General features: G+C 36.8%; 1 protein-coding gene across 1 annotated transcript; it reads left to right on the top strand.

The window, feature by feature from the left end:
- Positions 1-730: 730 nt before the first annotated feature.
- LOC116168276 (nuclear pore complex protein Nup153-like) lies at positions 731-18,300 on the top strand. The gene is made up of 5 exons (XM_031484008.1): positions 731-916; positions 1,063-1,477; positions 6,952-10,202; positions 16,786-16,907; positions 16,959-18,300. The coding sequence occupies exons 1-5, from the start codon at positions 851-853 to the stop codon at positions 17,026-17,028; spliced, it is 3,924 nt and encodes a 1,307-aa protein (XP_031339868.1). The 5' UTR covers positions 731-850; the 3' UTR covers positions 17,029-18,300.
- Positions 18,301-19,883: the final 1,583 nt, after the last annotated feature.

The raw sequence follows: 19,883 nt of genomic DNA, 5'->3' as shown, positions 1-19,883 counted from the left end.
GGTAACAACGGTGACACATCCTTCACTTAATTAGATTTGATTGAAGTTGCACCTTATGACAAGGTAATAATAAGAGCGAACAATGTAACTTTCATATAAAGCATACTGTCTCTTATCTGTTTAAATTGCTTAGGCTGTGTAGTAAATTTGGCCCTTCCACCAAAATGCTCACTCCCTAGAAAAGCAAGTTAAAAAATTCGCCGGTGCAATCAATTCTTGCCCATCTTTCTTGATCTCTGCAAGGGCGCCGATAGTAATCCCGACGCCTCATCGAGGTCGATAAAGAGATTGAGCTCCCTTCGGCGCAAACGACACTGGGTTCCCCTGTTTCGGCCAGAGTATTTGTTTTCGTAAGAAACGCACGAGACCATCATCCCCGCCCGTGTGCTTGGAAGTTCTGCGAAAGAACGTCCTCTATAGGCTCCTTAAACCAAGACATTATTGGGGGGTAGGGGGGCGTAATAAGAATTTTGAATGAAAATTGTGTCATAAATAAAAGCGGATTAGGGACATTCCCCTTTGGCGTACCTACTTCCTCAACTTGAATTTTCCTTTGCTCTTTGGAGCAAGTATCCCAGCAGGAACGACTTTTCGTTGAGCGCGAATCTACCTGAAGACGATGCAATTCAATTCTGTGTGCTCCACAGCTTGATGTAACACCTTGTATAGTAAAAAGTTCATTTATGTTGGTAACAATGAAAAATCTAGGGATCTTTAAATGTCACCGTTTTATGAACTAACCTTTACTTATCCGCCATATTTTCGTTCCTCATGCAATAAATTTATTAAGAGATTGAAATGTTCACGTGAAAATCGTACGTTTTTATTTATATAAATTCCACGTGCAGTTATGGATGGTCAAAATAATAACTTGGACAACAATACGTCTCTACAGGAAGAAACTAACTCGAATAAGGTAACTACGCGTGTATGTAACAATTCGCGCGTTAGCAATGTCCAAAAATAGAAAACCCACTCCAAGCCGTGTTTTTACCGAATTTTGTGCCTCAATTTCCTTAATAATTGTTTGTGCTCTTCATTTTTAACACATTTCTTTTGTAGTCCTTCGTGAAGAAAGTCAAATCCCATGTGTCGGAATTACTGTCGACTTCATTTGGGAAATGGTTCAGCGGCGATACTAATATACGGCATAGAGTGTACGATGAGGACGACGACAACTACGAAATTCAACCTCCCTCGAAGAGAGTCAAAATACCCACTCCGGAGTCGAAACCTTACACAAATTCGTTAAGTAGCGAGTTTAACAATTTTAGTCCAATTTCGAGTCGCATTGAAACACAAACTCGTGGAAATATCTTTGACAGTGTCGCCGGACCGTCGGGATTACAGCAGAAAGATAGATCTGCAACGATTAGGTTATTTAATGGGGATAAAGAGTCCGAGAGTGGCGAGTCAGATGCGTCTTCGGTATCGAGATTAAGAAATACAACAGAAACTAGGATTAATTTTCACACACGTAAGTAGCTGTGCCAATGTGCTGAAAAGTTTACAGTAGTGCCGCGGAATGCATATTATTGTTGTCCTTTATATGGGGGTATATATTTTAGTAGTAGCAGTCTACCAAGAATTTGCACTAGTTGAAGTTGCAGTACGGTTTTCTACCCAGTGCAAAAAATCATGGCAATTTAACGTTGATTGCTCAGTATTCGTAGCGATAATAACACCACGAAGAGTTTCAAATTTACAAGATTACTTAGTATGTTGCATTTCATGTCTGAGCACATTTGATCTTTTACTTCCTCTAATTTCTTCAGCGTTTTTTGGAATGGTCATGTCTGCACAGTCGTCTTTTATGAAAATCTAAAATTGAAGCTGACATTTAATTACCTATATCTTTACTAATGGTAAGCAAGGTGCCTTCATCTTGATTATATAATTTAAAAAATTCTTTTTCTGTGATTTGTACTTGTCATTTATATAGCTGTATATAATACTCAATTTTGTGATCAAAACACTCTTTAGTTCTTTTGTATACGTTATACTGTTCTTGTATGTAGTCGGTAAAAAGTAGCAGCAGAACAGAAGAAATGGTAAATAGTAAATAATTTTCTATTGTCATTTTTGAAATAATTGAAATAAAACTGATAATGAGCACCAGTTACTTTATCGGTCAAACGGTACTATAGGCTAGATCTTCTGAGTTATGTTACTACAAAACCATGAGGATGATCCACTTCCAAACACTGGATAGATTTTTTCAACAATGGCTGTACTCCTTAAAAGGGCTCTCTCCAGGGATTGAAAACAAATTACTGGAAGCTCAAAATCTTTGAGGCTTGATAAGACAGCGACTGTTCGACATATTTGATTGGATTGATTTTGTAACGTACATGATTTATTTATTTACACTTAATTAATTATTATTAATCACTTGTACACAATTTATAATATGTAAATTTATCACATACAAGTGTGAATTTTGAAATTGATGTTGGAACTCTATTAAACACGCTTCAATTTCCTTATATAGCAAATGGAAAGTTTCTAGAAAAATCGATTATCGATATTTTCGAGAATTCTTGAATAAACCACATTTTCTGGAACAAACGCGTCACATTCGCCTTCATTTTTTATCGCCCGTGGATTTGATGGCGACTGGTGGCACCCCTCGTGAACTCTCTGAATTTCTAGAACATTTGCTACAAATCTGATGTGTTAGTGTCTCGGTTAGTGTTCAACTAAGTACTATTTAAATGTAATAACATTTTAGAATGTTGTTGTCAAATGAACCTTTCTAATAAGCATTACAACTTTCCCAAATGTCATTTTTTTCTGGTGGTCATATTGTGTCATTCCCGAAATGAAAGTGCACCGTTATCTTTGCTGAAAAATCAATGAGAATAATTACACCACAAAAGCAAACACGATTATGGCATTTGTTTCACAGCCAGCTAAGTTAAACTATTACCTACCTAGCTTGAGATATGGCTATTGCGATCACAGGTTTCTAGACATGTCAACATTTCATCAAATGTTGACGTTTTAGATCATTTTAAGAATAAAATTTTTTCCTCTAAATGTACGTAGAGGGTGGTTCCAATTTGTGACTCACCATTGGGATCTCTGTAACGGAGAGAGATACACTGTCGGTTAAATGGGGGCAAAGTTGAAAAATCTTTGAAAATAACTGAGATATCACTGCCGTTAGGACCTTCTATGGCCACCTTTTTTTTTTTTTTTCGGGTAATCCGAATTTCCATAACACACTAGATGTAGGTATGGACTTCTTATGGACGCCATATTGAATTGTTACGGAATGAGAGGAAAAAAAAAGAAAAATAATGACATTTCATACTTTTAAATTTGATATATGATTGTGATGAGGCTGGCAAATGGGCCAAAGCCGTGTTGATTCAGAAAGTTGTAGATGTCTTGTTGAATATAAAACATTTGAAATAGAAATAGAAATAATTTATTACTGTAAACAAGAAAATTTCACAACCAAATTTACAGTCAATAGACACTAATTTTATTGGTTACAGCTAGGCACCTCATGAGCATTAGCTGTGTTGAGGTTGCCTTCATTATTGAAAATAAGAAAATGACCAAGGTGGCTGCTCCCCAGCAGCAATACCAACATACTATATACAAAATTTAAATAAAAATTAATACTGGAATAATTAATGATTAATTCATTAGTTAAATGGCAGAATGTAAGACTGCTTCATCGCACTATACCTACATTATACTAGTGCTAATTTTACAAGCATTATTAGATATGCTCAAACTTAAAAAAAAATATTTATATAATATAAGGAAACTATAATAAACATAATACTAGAAAAAACATTCAACAGTTTTGTGGCTAAAAGTAAACAGCCACGTTTTTAACCCTTTTAAAAAATTGTCACTCTATTTAAACTAGTGATAGAATATGGAAGTTTATTGTAGAATTTTACACAATTGTATACATAAAACCGCTTAAAAGCCTCACACGAGGGTCTTGGTAAGGCTACTCTATTCAAAGATTTTAGCCTAGATGAGTAGACTAGAGAATTACCTACTTTTTGACTACCCCTCAGATAAAATATACGTAACACTAAATATGTAGAGATGTCTGATGGGGAGAATTCCAAGAGACTGAAAATGGGGAAAAGAATTGAATTAAATTATTAAGTAGTTTTTCATCACTCATTTTATAACATAAGGCAGTGTAAAGCAAGCAAAGCAAGTAAGATCACCATTGAAGTTACCCGAACATAATTTATTGATAAAAATAATAAACAGAATTGGTCCTAAAACAGAACCTTGGGGTACACCACACGTTATTGGCAACAAGGAACTATAGGATTGCTTGATCCGAACACACTGACTTCTACCCGACAAATAACTACCAAACCAACTTAATGCAATGCCCCTGAATCCCGCTTCCTGCAAACGTGACAGAAGTAAACTGTGATTAACAGAGTCAAAGGCTTTCGTTTATATCTATAAAAAGTCCGGCTACCGTCAAATTAGAATTAATGCCATTAAAAATTTCAGAGCAAAAGGACAATAGTGCGTCCTCTGCAGATCTGTTTTCGACAAAACCATAGGTACTGCTTTTTACTTAAGAAATTATTTATGTTTAAAAACTTCACTACTCTAATTTTTACAATTTTTTTCTATTATTTTAGAGAAAACCGAAAGGAAGGATATTGGTCTTTAGTCGATAAGGTTGGTCACATTCCCTTTCTTAAACAGAGGAACTACTACAGCTTTTTTTAAATAGTCAGGAAATTCACCAGTTTCAAAACTCAAATTAATTATGTAGGCTAAGACAGGACTAATAGAAACACTAATTTTTTAATGACATGAGCAGAGATGCCATCGTAACCTGGCGACTTATTGGGTTTAGCTTCCCTATGATATTATGCACTTCTTCATTACAAGTAGGCATAAAGAAGAAGGAATTCGTGGTATATGTGTTTGGAAAAATGTCTCTGTAATCGTTACCGCTACAACCATCAGCCGAGTCTAAAGTGCCCATTAGCTTCTCAACAACTGAAGTAAAATATGAATTAAACTCATTGGCTATACCAAGAGAATCCCTTATTGTAACATCAGGCTGAGCGACACTCCTTATACTGTCAATGTTTTTTATTTTACTATTCCCACCCAAGATGTTGTTTATAGTAGCCCACTGTTTTTTAGGATTATTCTGGTTTCTATTGAACAATTTTTTATAATATGTATTCTTTTGTTCTATAATGGCGCTCTTGAGTCGCAAGGAAAAGGAATCAAAATAACGTTTTAATTTCAAATTACTGGGATTTTTTTTTTAACCTTTTTATATAAGATATTTCTATGCTGCTGCCTTCTACATAAAGCAAAAGTCATCCATGGTTTAATCAATCTAAGTTTGCTTATTTTATTTTGTAGAAATTTCGAATTATTAACAGCATCGTTTAGTATGCATAAAAACAAGTTAAAGGCAACCGATACACTATCATCATGATCACTCCGACCAGATAATACAACATATGCGTTTGCAACAAAATTATCCCTAGACCTAAGATATACATGATCTAAACAACGATTACCACGCGTGGGAGAGTTTATTAACTGTGTATTTGATTTTGAAGTTTTTCTTGTAAATTTATTGTAAAAATATAATGACACGTGGCACGTCATTATTTTTCTTTTTTTCCTTTTCATTCCTATTTTCGATATGTACAAGGTGTGGAAAAAATTCGTTATCGTCATTTAATTGTCCAGCAGACGTCAATACAATCAAATTTTATTAATGTAAGAGCGAGAGTAAGAGATGCAAGGTGTTCCCTTTACATATACCAACTTTGGGTCGAATCTCAGAAGTGGTGGTCCAAAAACAATTTTTTGACTATGTCACTGGATTCTATGTAAAAATGTCTCTTTTTCAAAAAATAACTTAAATTATTCTAAAAACCTTATTTTTCTGTATACAACCTGTATTACAAAAAAAACAGAAAAAATTTTTAAAGCTAAAAAACTAAAATATTTTTGTCGCCCAAATGGTTATTTTGATTTCGTTAAAATGGATAGGGTGGTCCAAATTCGGTTTCCCTTAACACCTTCTATGGGCATTTTTTCAGAGAATCTGAACCTGTTATGAGCTACAGACTACTACTATCTTATTTTTTTAATGGGCGCCAGCTTGGATTTTTATGGAATGAGATTGAGGATATCAACATGCGGCTATGATGGTGATGCATTGAAATGAATTTCTTTGTTGGTCCTCTGTCTCATAACGTATAAATTCAATATGGCGTCCATAAGAAATATGCATGTAGTAGTCTGTAGCTTCTACATCTAGCATGTTATGGAAATTCTGATAACACATTCAGATTGTCGGAAAGACATGTTCATAGCAGGTGCTAACGGGAACCTCATTTTCGTCTGTTTAAGCTAGCGAAAATGAAAACGACATTTGACATTTTCAGCTTTTCAGTAATCTCAGTTATTCAATGATTTTTCAAAAATTTCAAAAACGTTTTCTTAGTCACAAAAAGGGACAACTTTGCCCCCATTTAACCTACACTGTATCTCTCGAGGTATCTCTCATCGTTGCGGAGCTCCCAATGGTGAGCCACGAATTTGAATCACCTGTGCATTAACCATAAAGTCAAAAACTTTTTTTTTTATTTGAGTTTTTAGCGCTGGGACATCATACAACTTTTTTTTAAAAATATTTCTTAGAGATTAGTTTTCTTTGTTTAACAAAAATTGGGAAAACTTTTATTATGAAAAAATACTAAATTCTTCAAAATCCAGCAGCTTAGTGCGCGGTTAATCTTTAGGACAAGTTATTGCTTGAGAAGTTTGGTTCTTGCTTACTGTTCCCGAAAGTCCCATGTAGTTACTTTTATCTGGGACACCCTGTATAGATAAAAATAACTTGTAATTATGAACATCGTGGCACAACTGTACTGTTATACCTCCTAAATGCATTTCTTATTTTTTTATTTGCAGCGCCAAGTACACACAGTCGCTCACTGTTCACCGATCGGCCCTACAATTCGCAGTTAAACACGTCTCTAAGCTCAAAACGCCCTTCGTTTAACGCCTCTACTTTCGGTTCGCCGAACTTCGTCGATAGGACGTTGTCGACCAAACAAATTTTAAGCTCGCCGTTTTACAGTGGACGCACGGTTTATGGGGGCGCGTCGGCGTACAGCGCTCGTCAAAAGAGCGCGCCCGACCGGCCGAAAAGTCAAATACAAGTGAAACCCGTAAATAATTCGGTCGGTAACGACGTGAGCCTAAGCAAAACGGCTAGAAGGATATTGAACGCGTTGGAGGAGTTTAATCCCGTTACGGATGCGAAGAAAATACCGTATCCCAAGCAGAGAGTGCGGCCCGAAGGTATTTTATCGAAGTACGCAGGTGCAAATCCTTATGTGACTCGGGAGCGTAAGATTCCCTTCGCTTTGAACAAGGAGCTGCATGTACCGACTGTGCCAGATTTGCTCAAAATGAAATTGAAGGAACGACTCCAGGACAGTACGGTGGCTGTACGGCAAATCGCGACGACTTCAAAATCTGTACTTAATAGAGATGATTACAAAATACGTAGCAAAGAAGATGACGTGCCGAAACATAGTAACAAGATGAAGAACAAGCTCACAGCAACACGCCAGAAGAATGATAATCAACAAATTGAGGAGGTTAAGCTACCGGCGGTCACTTTACCGATAACTACTCTGCCGAAGTTTGACTTTTCACTTCCGCCACCTCCATCTAGTGCAAAGCAACCTCTTGTGACGGTTGCATGTAATGAACCCCCGAAAAGTACTACTCCGACAAGCTCATCCGTTATTAAAAAGAAAGCTGATGCAGTTGATGTAAAAGACCAAGTTGCCCAATTTGAGTTTTCCAATCCTCTGATACTCGCCGACAATTTAAAGTCGATAATCGCGATTAACGATTTTAAATTCAGTGATCCCGTATTTAAACAAAGAGACAAAAGTGCTCAGGACGTTGGTGTAAATTTCAAAGTGTCTACGTCTGAGAATTTCACTTTGAAAAGAAAAAATCAAGGTGTTCCCCCTGTTATCCCCAAGTTATCTAAAGGAAGTGTCGAGGACGTGTTTAATACACCCGTAGCGGAATCGTTGGACAAATTTAAACCGGCAGCTGCTTTGTGGGAGTGTAACGTGTGTTTAATCCGAAATACGCCCGACAAGCTGAAGTGCGCCGCGTGCGAGGCCGCGAAACCAGGGACCGAGGCAGTTAAGAGTGATGGTGCTGCGAAAACCGCGCCATCTTTTGGAGACCAATTTAAACCACCCAGCTCGACGTGGGAGTGTCCCACTTGTTTAATCAGAAATAAGGACGAGGTTGAAAAGTGTGTCGCTTGTGAGACTGTCAAACCGGGATCGAAAAGCGCAGCTCCCTCGGGCTTTGGGTTTGGGGATGCCTTTAAAAAGAAGGGAAACGAGTGGGAGTGTTCGGTGTGTATGATACGGAACAATGAGGACAAGACGGTTTGTCAAGCTTGCGAAACTCCAAAACCTGGCACGAAAGTCGATGAGAAACCGGCAAAGACTGTTAACGTTGCCACTTTCAATTTTGGAATTTTTCCTACGACTGCATCCCTTACAAAGACAACGGGAACTGAAACCGTACAGACTCCCAGCTTTTCGTTACCAAGTACAAGTGTAGTTACATCAACTTCGACCATTCCCACATTTACATTTGGAATTCCAGCAACGTCCGTAATTCCACCAACGCCTGTAGTTCCAGCAACGCCCGTGACTGAGAGCAAGAAAGTCATTGAACCATTGTTGCCCATAGCTAAAGTGAGTGAACCCAGCACTATGGCATCAAAACCTGTCAACGACGCTTCAAAGGCTCCAGTTTCAAGCGGTATATTCGTATTTAGCGTTCCTCCAAAAGTAAGCGCAACAGTATCAGATCTGATTCAATCAGAAGCTACCAAACCAACAGTGTTATCCACGTCACCTTCGGCATTTACATTTGGTAAAAGTTCCACCGCAATCACTCCATCATTAAAACGCAGTGCCGCTGATTCCGATTCAGCCGCAGTTGAAAACAAAAAACCATCATCCGCAATCACCTTCCAACCTCCCGCAATTAATTCCCCCATTACCCCGAAACCTGCAGTTTCTCAGCCCACAACAACCTCATCCAGCTTCATGTTTACACCAACACCCACACAATCTCATCCCACCACTACGGCATCAACAAACTTGTTCACCTTTGGCCCGACGAAAACGACGGCTTCTTCGCTATTTGGAAATACGGTCACCACCACACAGTCTCCAGTTTTCAATTTTTCGCATTCGGAAAAGCCGGCGCCGACTCAGCCCACTTTCGGCGGGACCACAGAAAAACAACCGGCCTTGCCAATGTTCGGGTCACCATCGTCGAATTCTCTGTTTGGCTCCGCAAAATCGGCCTTCGACGTACCGCCATCGACGCAACCATTCGGGTCAGTGGCGTCGACGGTCTTCGGATCTGAGCCGAAACCTTTGATGACATCATTCGCTGATTCGCCAAAATCGCAATCTCTATTCGGAATGGAGCCCAAACCGTCTCTTTTTGGGGCGACCGAGCCGAAAGCGCCATCTACATTTGGAACCGAACCATCCGCACCCCTTTTCGGCGCCGACCCGAAATCGACACCGTTTGGATCAGGAACCGAACAGAAGGCGCCCATTTTTGGAACCGGCAGCGATCAGAAGCCGCCGTCGATATTCGGAACCGATCAGAAACCCGCAACCTTCGGAGCCGCCGATAATAAACCCTTCACGTTCGGTCCGCCTTCCAACGACACTGCGGCGAAGTCACAATTTGCGTTCGGCGCCAAGCCGCCCGAGCCGAACAAGTCGTTTTTCGGCGCCGCGACGCCAGCTTCGACGCCGGCCGCCGGCGGTTTTAACTTTAACTCGACCGTCACGCCGACGACCTTCAACTTTAGCGCTCCCAAAATTGAGAACGCGCTACCATTCCAAAGCGCACCGAGCGCCGGCAATATCTTCAACGCCGCGCCCGTGCAGCCGCAGCAGCAGCAGGCGCAACCGCTACAGAACGGCGGCTTTAATTTCGGAACGCCCGCTAACGCCAGCACGGGCAATAAAACCGGCTTCAATTTTGGCGCCACTAATCAGTTCACACCCGCCGCCGCACCTGCACCGAACGCTGCGCCTAGCGCCACCACGGGATTTTGGGGAATGACAAACAACACAAATGCAAATCCTGTAAGTATGATTGTCACTTTTCTCAACAAAATTGGTATTTTTCACCAACCATATTTGCTTGGTAATTCTTTTGTAAGCTTCTTAACGAGCTCCTAAGCGAGTTCATGATTTTGGATTGTTTCTCCATCCGTCTGTGTACATGAAAACTTGTGAACAGTTTCGAATTTTTCAATTCTATTTTCAGTATTATCGTTGAGTGAAAGATTAGGGAAGAGGCGCAACCGTATAAACGGAATGAGTGAGTGCTGCCACGCAATACGCCGTCCGTAACTACACATTATTTTGTATCTGATAAAATTAAAAATAGATATTGTGTGTTCATTGTGCACTTCCTTAGCATTTTAGAGACTTCATTCATTTAATTCCTGTTTATATCAACCTACCGAACTTACCGTAATAATATTGCATGTATGTGACACCGCAAGAGAATGCGTATTTACCTAGGACTTGATAATTGAAAATCAATTTCTTTTGTCCATTTTTTGGGAACTTCCTCAATTAACGTTTAAATCTTTAAATTCAAATCAAAGGCAGATATAATGGGGCAGAGCAATAGAGTTGACTGATATTTGATGCTTTTAAATGTCTTTGTCCATTATAACTGTGCAGGCTGCACATCAAGTAATTAATATTTGGGAGTGCGGATTTAATTTTAGCAACGATTTTAGATAGTATTCGCGCTGATACGAATAAGTCAAAATTATAAATTGTTTACTGACCAGAAGCTAAATTTAATTTTAAGAATAGAAACATTAGAGAAAAAATAAAATTTAAATTCACACATGTAACAATTAGCCGAAAGCTAAATTTTTTATTTAAATCACTAATAAGGTAAATTCATTTGTTCGTTAAAATTGACACTTTTCTTCTTTTTTGGTGGGAAGATTTGTAACCAGCCGTTTCTTTACGGATATTGTGGTGAATAAGCATTTTGATGGCATTATTCAACACGTACTCAAAATGATTCGCGCACATGCCCAATCTGTGTCTTAAACCTTCCTCACAATAAGTTTTTATATATTTTCGCACACCAAATAAACGTTTTTGTTTTTCAAAGGCTGTGGAAAATAATGCAAAATATCTTGAATTAGCTTCGTAAATTCGTCTGTAGGTCTTTTTAAGAAATGAATAGATTTGTCACCACTGTAGTCCTTTTGAAGCAAAAATATTTCACTTTTATTAATAATAGCACTGTCTGATTTTAAATTAATTGGTTTACAAATTTCACAATCATGATGTTTTAAAAGCGTATGGGCTAAATATCCCGTTACATAAATGTTAGAGGACAATTCAAAGGTTGGCTTTTCGGGAATGGGTTCAATATTTTCCTTGTTTTGTATTACTTTCTCGCTATTTTCAATGTTTGAATTTTTATTCAACTCAGAAACTTTCCTTAAAAAGCTGATATTTCCAGACATCTCACTATTTGATTCGTTATTTGCCCCTGGTATATCTACATCTAAGTCCAAGTGTTCCGAATCATCAATTTCACTTATTGGAATTACCCAAATTTGATTACAATCTTATTGAAATATTCCTTTCCATACTTATTCTAAATTGACGGATTGTGGGATTTGGATTGTAGCCAGAGTGATTCCTCACGACGGAAAAAAAGTTTCAAGAGGGTCTTGATTAGTGAAGTTGGTTAGTAAATACTTCACTTGCTCCTTTTTCAATTTATTCCACAGTAGCAGAATGGCTTTTATTGTCCATTGAAAAAACCTTTCAGACAGTAAATGTTTTTTCTTTGTCGATTATTTTCATACACTTCTATGTTTTCAAAATAACACTAAACCGGCTTCAAGAACATCTTCAGTTTTAGAATTATAAATGGACTAGGGGCGTTTATAAGGATTTGTGTCTCTTAAGACGCGGCTATTTAATGCATCGAAAATGTTGTTTATATTTTCGATAAATGTTGCTGTAGCGAAAGATGTCGTACTTCTCAGTTGACCTATTTCTTGTGCCGATTTTATAGCTGCAGCTACAGTGTGAGGAAAAATTTGCACAGCAAATTTCACTCGCATTTTCTGAAAGCTGTTGGGGTTGAGGTGTTCTTGCTTATTTTTGTACATAGTTCGAGTCGTTTTACTTTTTGAATCAATTTTAATAGAGTCTCATCATCAATAATTATTTCTGGAGATTCCGCAGAGGCCCCAAGTAAATTGAATGCTGATCGATTATTAGCGCCCTGGTCACAAACTAATAATACAGGCTTTAAAGAGATTTGCCTCAACGTCTTCACTACATTTTCAATTATGCTCTTTAATTCTATGCCTTTAACGGATCCAGCTGAAATGAAGTATCCAAGCGGAATTGTCCAATTGTGCAAAAGTCCACGAATTAAAAATACAAGCGCAGTATTTGCTATTTTTGAATTTCTTCCCAAACACCCCAAGTCTTCATATCCCTCAATTACATCATAACCTTCGTCAAAATCCAAATGTTGTTTTAAAGATATTTCGTCAAATGCCACCACACACACTTTTTCTCGTTCAGTCATTATATTGGCCCTTAATTTTAATTTCTTAATTAGTTCATTCTTCATCCTATTAAAAAAAATGCTAAATGGAAATGTACAAATACCGCATAGAGTGCGGGAATAATATTTTTATTATACTTCATTGAAATCAGCTTATTTACACCTGTATCAGAAATAATGGTATCTGGCCTTTTCCAGGCTAGCGCACGGAATAGTATTTTACATTATTAGCCAGGTAAGTGAGTTTTTACCTGTCATCTCCTAGAGCCAGTAAAAACTATTACCTGGCGTATAATGTACAATATTTTATTTGTTACTCATTTGTAAACAATAGTAAACGTAAATAATTAGTTCTTAAATTGATCTCGAACAAATGTCTAAAATATCATGTTATCCATGTAACAGAGACTTCACATTAATTCTGGCCAATGAAATTACTAGATTACTAACTTGTAAAATTTTTACAGGTCAGCTGTCAGTTTTACAAGTCAGTAGCCTTTAAACATGGCGTTTACCCGTTTGCGTTTTGTCTTGTTAATCAACGTTTACAACTGAGTAACAAATAATAGTATTTTACATTATTAGCCAGGTAAGTGAGTTTTTACTGGCGATAGGAGAAATTGACTGGCGAGCCTGTCATCTCCTAGAGCCAGTAAAAACTATTACCTGGCGTATAATGTACAATATTTTATTTGTTACTCATTTGTAAACAATAGTAAACGTAAATAATTAGTTCTTAAATTGATCTTGAAGAAATGTCTAAAATATCATGTGATCCATGTAACAGAGACTTCGCATTAATTCTGGCCAATGAAATTACTAGATTACTAACTTGTAAAATTTTTACAGGTCTGCTGTCAGTTTTACAGGTCTGCTGTCAGTTTTACAAGTCAGTAGCGTTTAAACATGACGTTTACCCGTTTGCGTTTTGTCTTGTTAATCAACGTTTACAACTGAGTAACAAATAAAAACTTTTCCCGATCCCTTTGATTCTTTCCGTGTGCTGAATATAAATACCCAAAATATTGCTTTAAAATACAAATTTACAGGGAAGTAAACTAATTTTCAAAAAATCTATATGCGTTGTAATGTTTCATATGTAAGTATTTTGCGTTTTAATTCGTAGATGTTTGAATATTTAGATAAACTTCTTTGAGAATTTGTGACATTTTTTGACGTTTCGTCAACCTTATCTGAAATAAACTAATTAAACAAATCGCCTTTGAAATGATTTGAGAGTAACCATGAAAACCTCGATGAAAACGCATGTTCTATAACTGTTACAAAATAAAAATGTTAGCGAGTTTGTTGTTTTTTATGTTATCGATTTAAAAGAAGTATAATAAAAAATATTGTTCATTACACGTCCAGAAATGCTTTTTCCGTGCTTGCATGACTTCGCCTACGCCTCACACGGGAATTTGCCACGCGCGCACGGAAAAAGCCTGCTTTCCGGACTCCTAATGAAATATACTATTAATTACTCAATGCGTGTTGGCAGTAAGTGAGCGCGTGCAATAAACAAAATAGACATAACTCGTAGAGTTACCAATAAAATACAAAATAATATTTTATTTTGTAAAACCGATAAACTATTGAACAAACCAATTGAGGCAATGAAGTAATTAAGTTCCTTTACTCAATCTTTAAGTTCTTACCCAATTTTTAATTTAAAAACACTATTCCATTTTTGTATAGTTCGATAGGAAGGAAAAGTAAATCGTAAATTCTTAAGCATAAACTTATATAGAGATGGCGATTTGTAATAAAACGGTAATGCTAGATCTTTCTCTGCTTTGGTCCAGGGCCTTCGCTGGTGGTGAAATATTTGCATTTTTGTAAAAGTCTTAACAGCATACTTTTGTTTTTTAACAGCTTTTCTATCAAACGAAACGAGACTGATGCTTTTTTCTTCAATTGAAGTTGTTTTGCCTTTAATTTTTTCCTAAGTTCGTAAACTTTAACAGATAACTTCTTCACTTTCCCTGTTTCTATTATCGAATCCAGGGATTGCATGTGTAAAATTCTATCGCTAACCACAGATACATGCGATGGCGTAGGACTGGGAGGGTTAGAAGGGGCTAACTTATACTTTTTTGCAAAAGTGTACATGTTTGGGGAGCCTATCGGACGTTTTCTCACGCCATTACTCGATGAATTGTCTTCCTCTAAAAGAATCAGAATAATTAATATTGAGAATGGGGAGTAGTCAGTAAAATGAGTAAGTTCGCATATCGGATTAGCGTCACTGGCTTGACGCTTTTAAGTGGGTGTTTCCCATTCCGAGACTAACATACCTTAACTATTGCTTTCTCTTTTTGCTGCAACAACCTCCATTTTAAACGTCTGTAACGTCCAGTGTAATTCTTAGTTCACCGCCCGCGGTTCGTAAAACTAGATACGCACTTGCCCTCTACCTCAAATGTCATGTTTTAAATAAGGAAAGATGTATAACCTCATGCGCGCTGTGAATATAAGCGCTAATCCGATGTGCGAACTTACTCATTTTACTGACTATAGTGTGATGTGCAGAGCCCGTTCTAATTTTTTGAATTAACTGTGATTTTTGATGTTCTTTTAATTTCGCTTTATTTTCGCCATTTCGCTGATAGCTTAATTGTTAATTAATACTATGAAAAGCAAAATGAATCATCGCCATGACCTGGGCCAAATTGGAACAAAAATGATTCTTTTTACATTGTATTCTGAAAAGTGTTTATTTTAACATATGCATATTTTGGATTTTACTGCACTAAAACCTCGTACAAAACCACAGGATTTTCCCATTAAGAGGATGTTCTTCTTCGCATGTGCACATCTCTAATCCAATGGTGCTCCTGTCTGCATACTGTGTACCAACTTACATTTTAATTTTAAAACATTTCCAGATTTTTTGCAATATTTACATGTTTCAGGGTAATGTTCAAATTTTCCACAATTAGAACATTAAAGGAATTTTAGCAATCAGATATTTCACAAACTTCATACACAATTCCGACATATCTTCCATATCGCCAGCTGGCTGGCCATAGTAGACTGAATTTTTGCCTATAATTGTGTACATATTTTCGAGTTTTGACCTTTTCTAAGAACATTTTTGACAAAACTAGTTAAAACACTTCTGTGAGGTTATGTGTCAATTTAATTCAGATTAATAGACTTCTCTTACCATCTTCGTTTTTCCGTCACACAGGGAGATATCAGGAAGGAAACCACTTTTCTGCACATTGAAATCCTACAAATCTTGAAGTTGATTTTTGGACGTTTACTAAATTTTCTTTTTTCACAATGGAGCCACAGAAACAAGGCGAATGCTACTTGTTCTGCAGTAGAACATTAGAGGCGGTACACTTTTAGCGATTACTTCCGCAACATATGTTGAACGGTTGAAAGCTGCAAGTTATTACTATCAAAGATGCCAAGCGACTAGTATGACTGGTAGTCGGTAAGTAGGTCATAGACCCTTCAGTTTTTTGTTTTTATTTTACAGAATGTTACTTTAGAAAGGGGATACTGTCATCATCTTACGGTGTTGTATGAGTTTCTTGGGCTTCAAGCTTGTCATTAAAGAAAATGTTTTGAGAGTTTATGTCTAAAAGTGGTAACTGTTCGCCGCAGATGGCAATTTCTTTATTATTGTCAATAATGCCATGTCTCGATGTGGCCTTCAATTCTAAAATGACGCTCTAGCCCTAGCTATACATTGTGTCATAATTTCACTCCTTTGATTTGTCATAGAAAATTTCAATCTGGTATAAAATTAATTTTTTGTGCAAATCACAAGTGATCTTGTGTTTCCGCCTGCTGAGCAGTGCAAACTATCACTCTTCTTAGGCCACATATTTATTGATCTTCGTTTGAAAGCAGTAAAATAAAGATGTCCATTGAGATTGGTCCGAATTGGAAAAAGGTTTGTTTGGGCATATAATAATTGATTGTTTGATAATCAGTGACAAATAATTAGTTTATAGAATCATTTGTTTTTAGTAACTATTATCACTTGTTCGAATTGGGTTGAGTGGAAGAGCAGACACGGATGCTATCCCTGTCTAATAAAGTCATTATTATAATCGCCCATTTATTAATAATAGACTATTCCAGGCGGCGACGGCAAGCGGCTTCAATTTCGGTCAGACAGCACCGGCACAAGCGCCCCCGTCATTTAACGCGAACATCAAACCAAACTTCAACTTCACCGCTGGAAATATGGTGACTGGATTTTCGTAAGTACCTCACGCGCCTCGTCGTGCAACAACTTACGTTTCGTATTTCAGCGCGACGCCCGAAAATTCGCCGGTAACGCAGCGAAGGAGACTAAAAGCAGTAAGACGAAATCCTCGATAGTGTTATTGCGAACGCGCCGTCGCATGTAAATATATTATAGCAATTAATGTCCTGTGACAGTTAGCCTTAATTTTAAGGTATATTTTGTAAAAAAAATATATGCATTCAATGAGACGTTAAAAATCAAGTTGTGTAACACTGAATGATGCTTTTCAGACCTGGTATACTTTAACTACGAAAGTTTTGGATTGGCTGTGAATATCCGAAATGCGCGTTGAGCCCTTTCGGTACTTGTAATATAATGTTGAAACGTTTTAGAATTTATTATTAAAAGAAAATTGTCATGCGTATTGTACGATGTTCACAGTTGGGTCTTAAGCTTGAACGAGAACAACTGTTAAGTAATAATTATATATTCCTACATTGTACGTGTATTATAGTGTAGGTTTATTACATGGTCTGATCCATAGAATTTAGAATTTTTTACTGATATTTAAAGATGAATAATTCGTCTCTTGTGGTTTAATGAAAATCATTGAAAAAATACTTCGATGTATAAATATTGAAATATAATATTTATATGATTGCCATATTGGCTATACTTTCTGTGATATTCTCATGGGTCAGGCCCCGCACATATTCATTATATGATAAAACACAGACAAATGTATCAAATAATAATGCACTTATTTTCTACCGAAGGTGCGATATGTTTATTATTGTTGCCGAATAATTTTGTCTGTGTCAAATAAAGTAGGCTCACTCCTTATGTTCCTGCGAGTAATCTATTTTGTTGATTGGAAACTGTAGATATTTTTATATAACGATAATGAAAGTGATATTTTCGCAACACATTATTTACCACCTTTAGTTTTTTATTTTTTAAACCAATTACGATAAGGGTAAGATAATTTTACATGGTACGTTAAATAATTGTGTTGCCGTAACTTTTAAAAAAGGAGTTAGACTGCTTGTGTAAATAGTTAATTTGATTAAAAGAATTTAATTAGATGAGATCGATGCTGAGAGTTCCATTGGAAGTGGATTTTCTGTTCTCTAGTGTACTCAAATATGTTACAAAACTGTAATGGAACTTTCAGCATACTTGTGCCTTTATTTTTTTATTTATCTCGTTTGGCAAAAAAAAGCTTGGCCTAGTCTACGCTCCGTTAAATTTGTTTATTCTTCAACAAAAGGTTCGTTTTAAATGTATTTGCAAGAAAAATACCAATGTATGTGTTGTCTCCATAAGTAATTTATTTGTGTAAATGAAGTTTATTGTTTTGCCGATTTATTCGTATGTGCAAGCCAAGTTTTTGTTAAAACTGTTTTCAGTTAAGTTAAATACATAAACTAGTATAGGTAATGTGGAAGTTTTTTTTTTAACCTTGCACCTCTGCTATCTAAAGAAAAAATAGGAAGGATATATCGAGAAAATGAGTAGGATTGAAAGAATCTCAAGTGAGAAGATTTAAAAGATTCAATTAAAGCTCTTTCAAAACGGGAGCATTTAATGCCCCGGACATAGAGGAATTGAAGCATTTGGTTATTGGAAAATGCGCTAAAAAATGATAAGTAAGAAAATTTGAAATTGTGCAGGCCGCACATTTGATTTTCAGTATATGCAATATGTTTACTTTTACTAAAAGTGCTAAAACTTGTTGCTTCAATAAATAAGAAAGTTAGTATTGCCGTCTCCGCACAGGAGCGGGTTTGATTTTCACACTGCCCAACGCGTTTTTTTTTTGCCGTGTCAGAGCTATAAGCCTGTGGGGGTGTGAACTAAACAGGAAAATTTGCAGTGCAAATGAATTTCAAAAATCTTGAGTATGATCAGAGTTTGAGGGACCTGCCGAAATATTGTAAAAGAATTTATCTCCAGAAACCTTGTAGATTCCTAAAACAACAGATTATATGAACATGTGAAATCCAGAAAAAGAAAAATATTTGCTGTGGCTATAGGACAGATAGCATCCTCACACCTGCGCATGGGCGATTCTGATCTTTTATGTTCAGCCATTTAGCCGGTAATGAGAGTTTCATACACTTGCGCAAGCGCGATTCTCCCCAGCTATTCCTTTTATGTCTAATGTGTATGAAATTTGCTTTAAATCTGTTCAGCTGTTTAACCGGAAATGAAAGTACGGACAGACAGCCAGACAGATCGATCGACATCATCAAGATTTGTACCTATTTCCATAAAAAATGATTTCCATGAAAGAATTTTTCAAGCACTTTCCTAAAACGTAAGTATTGCAAATGGGGTTTTACAATTTTCTATCCCTTTTAATAGGCAGGAAGTAATTTCGTTTTTGTACTTTTTATTTGTTGAAAACGTGCCAGATGAATATCAAATCAGATTCAACTAGAAGGTTGGGTAATTCAAATTTAGCAGATCTTTGAATTTTCTAAGACAAGGTATAGGTACTTATAGGTACATAATGGCAAATTTTGCTTAAAAAAGCAAGAGTAGGTATAGGTACCATATATGTTTCAAAGTTTCTGAATTTTCAAATTGTAAGACAAATCCGAAAAGGAAATAATTTTAAAAACAGTACAAAACAGCTAGGTGAGGCCAAAAATCCAAATTGAATATTTGTTCACATCTAAATCTAAATTCAAAAATGCGTATTTAACAGGTGTTTTTAGTTGTGGGCATAAATTTCACTTTACATTGACGAATAGCGATAAGAGCGTCGCGTCGCGTCGGCGCGGAACTGGTCAAAGAATTCCAGTAAGGCACTGATTCTTTTCGTCACCTGTTATGTTAGTGCAGTGAAAGTGCGCGTCGTCTTCTTTTAGTGGAGATCGGTACTAATGGTTCGTCAAAGGGAAACTGAATCAATATCAAAGCTAAAAGGGTGAGTTTTTTTTATTCTCAGCAACCGAAAATTCCAAAATGTGTTTACAAATCA

This window comes from Photinus pyralis, unplaced genomic scaffold, assembly GCF_008802855.1.
Source record: "Photinus pyralis isolate 1611_PpyrPB1 unplaced genomic scaffold, Ppyr1.3 Ppyr1.4_LG1, whole genome shotgun sequence".
NCBI lineage: Eukaryota > Metazoa > Arthropoda > Insecta > Coleoptera > Lampyridae > Photinus > Photinus pyralis.
Note: the sequence above shows the minus strand (reverse complement) of the source record. Positions and strands in the feature narration are given on the sequence as shown.

Bases quoted from the DNA above. Each gene is read 5' to 3' on its own strand.
- LOC116168276 (XM_031484008.1), top strand. From the start codon at position 851: ATGGATGGTCAAAATAATAACTTGGACAACAATACGTCTCTACAGGAA. The intron at 917-1,062 runs GTAACTACGCGT...TTTCTTTTGTAG, and splicing joins AAGAAACTAACTCGAATAAG to TCCTTCGTGAAGAAAGTCAA. The intron at 1,478-6,951 runs GTAAGTAGCTGT...TTTTATTTGCAG, and splicing joins TAGGATTAATTTTCACACAC to CGCCAAGTACACACAGTCGC.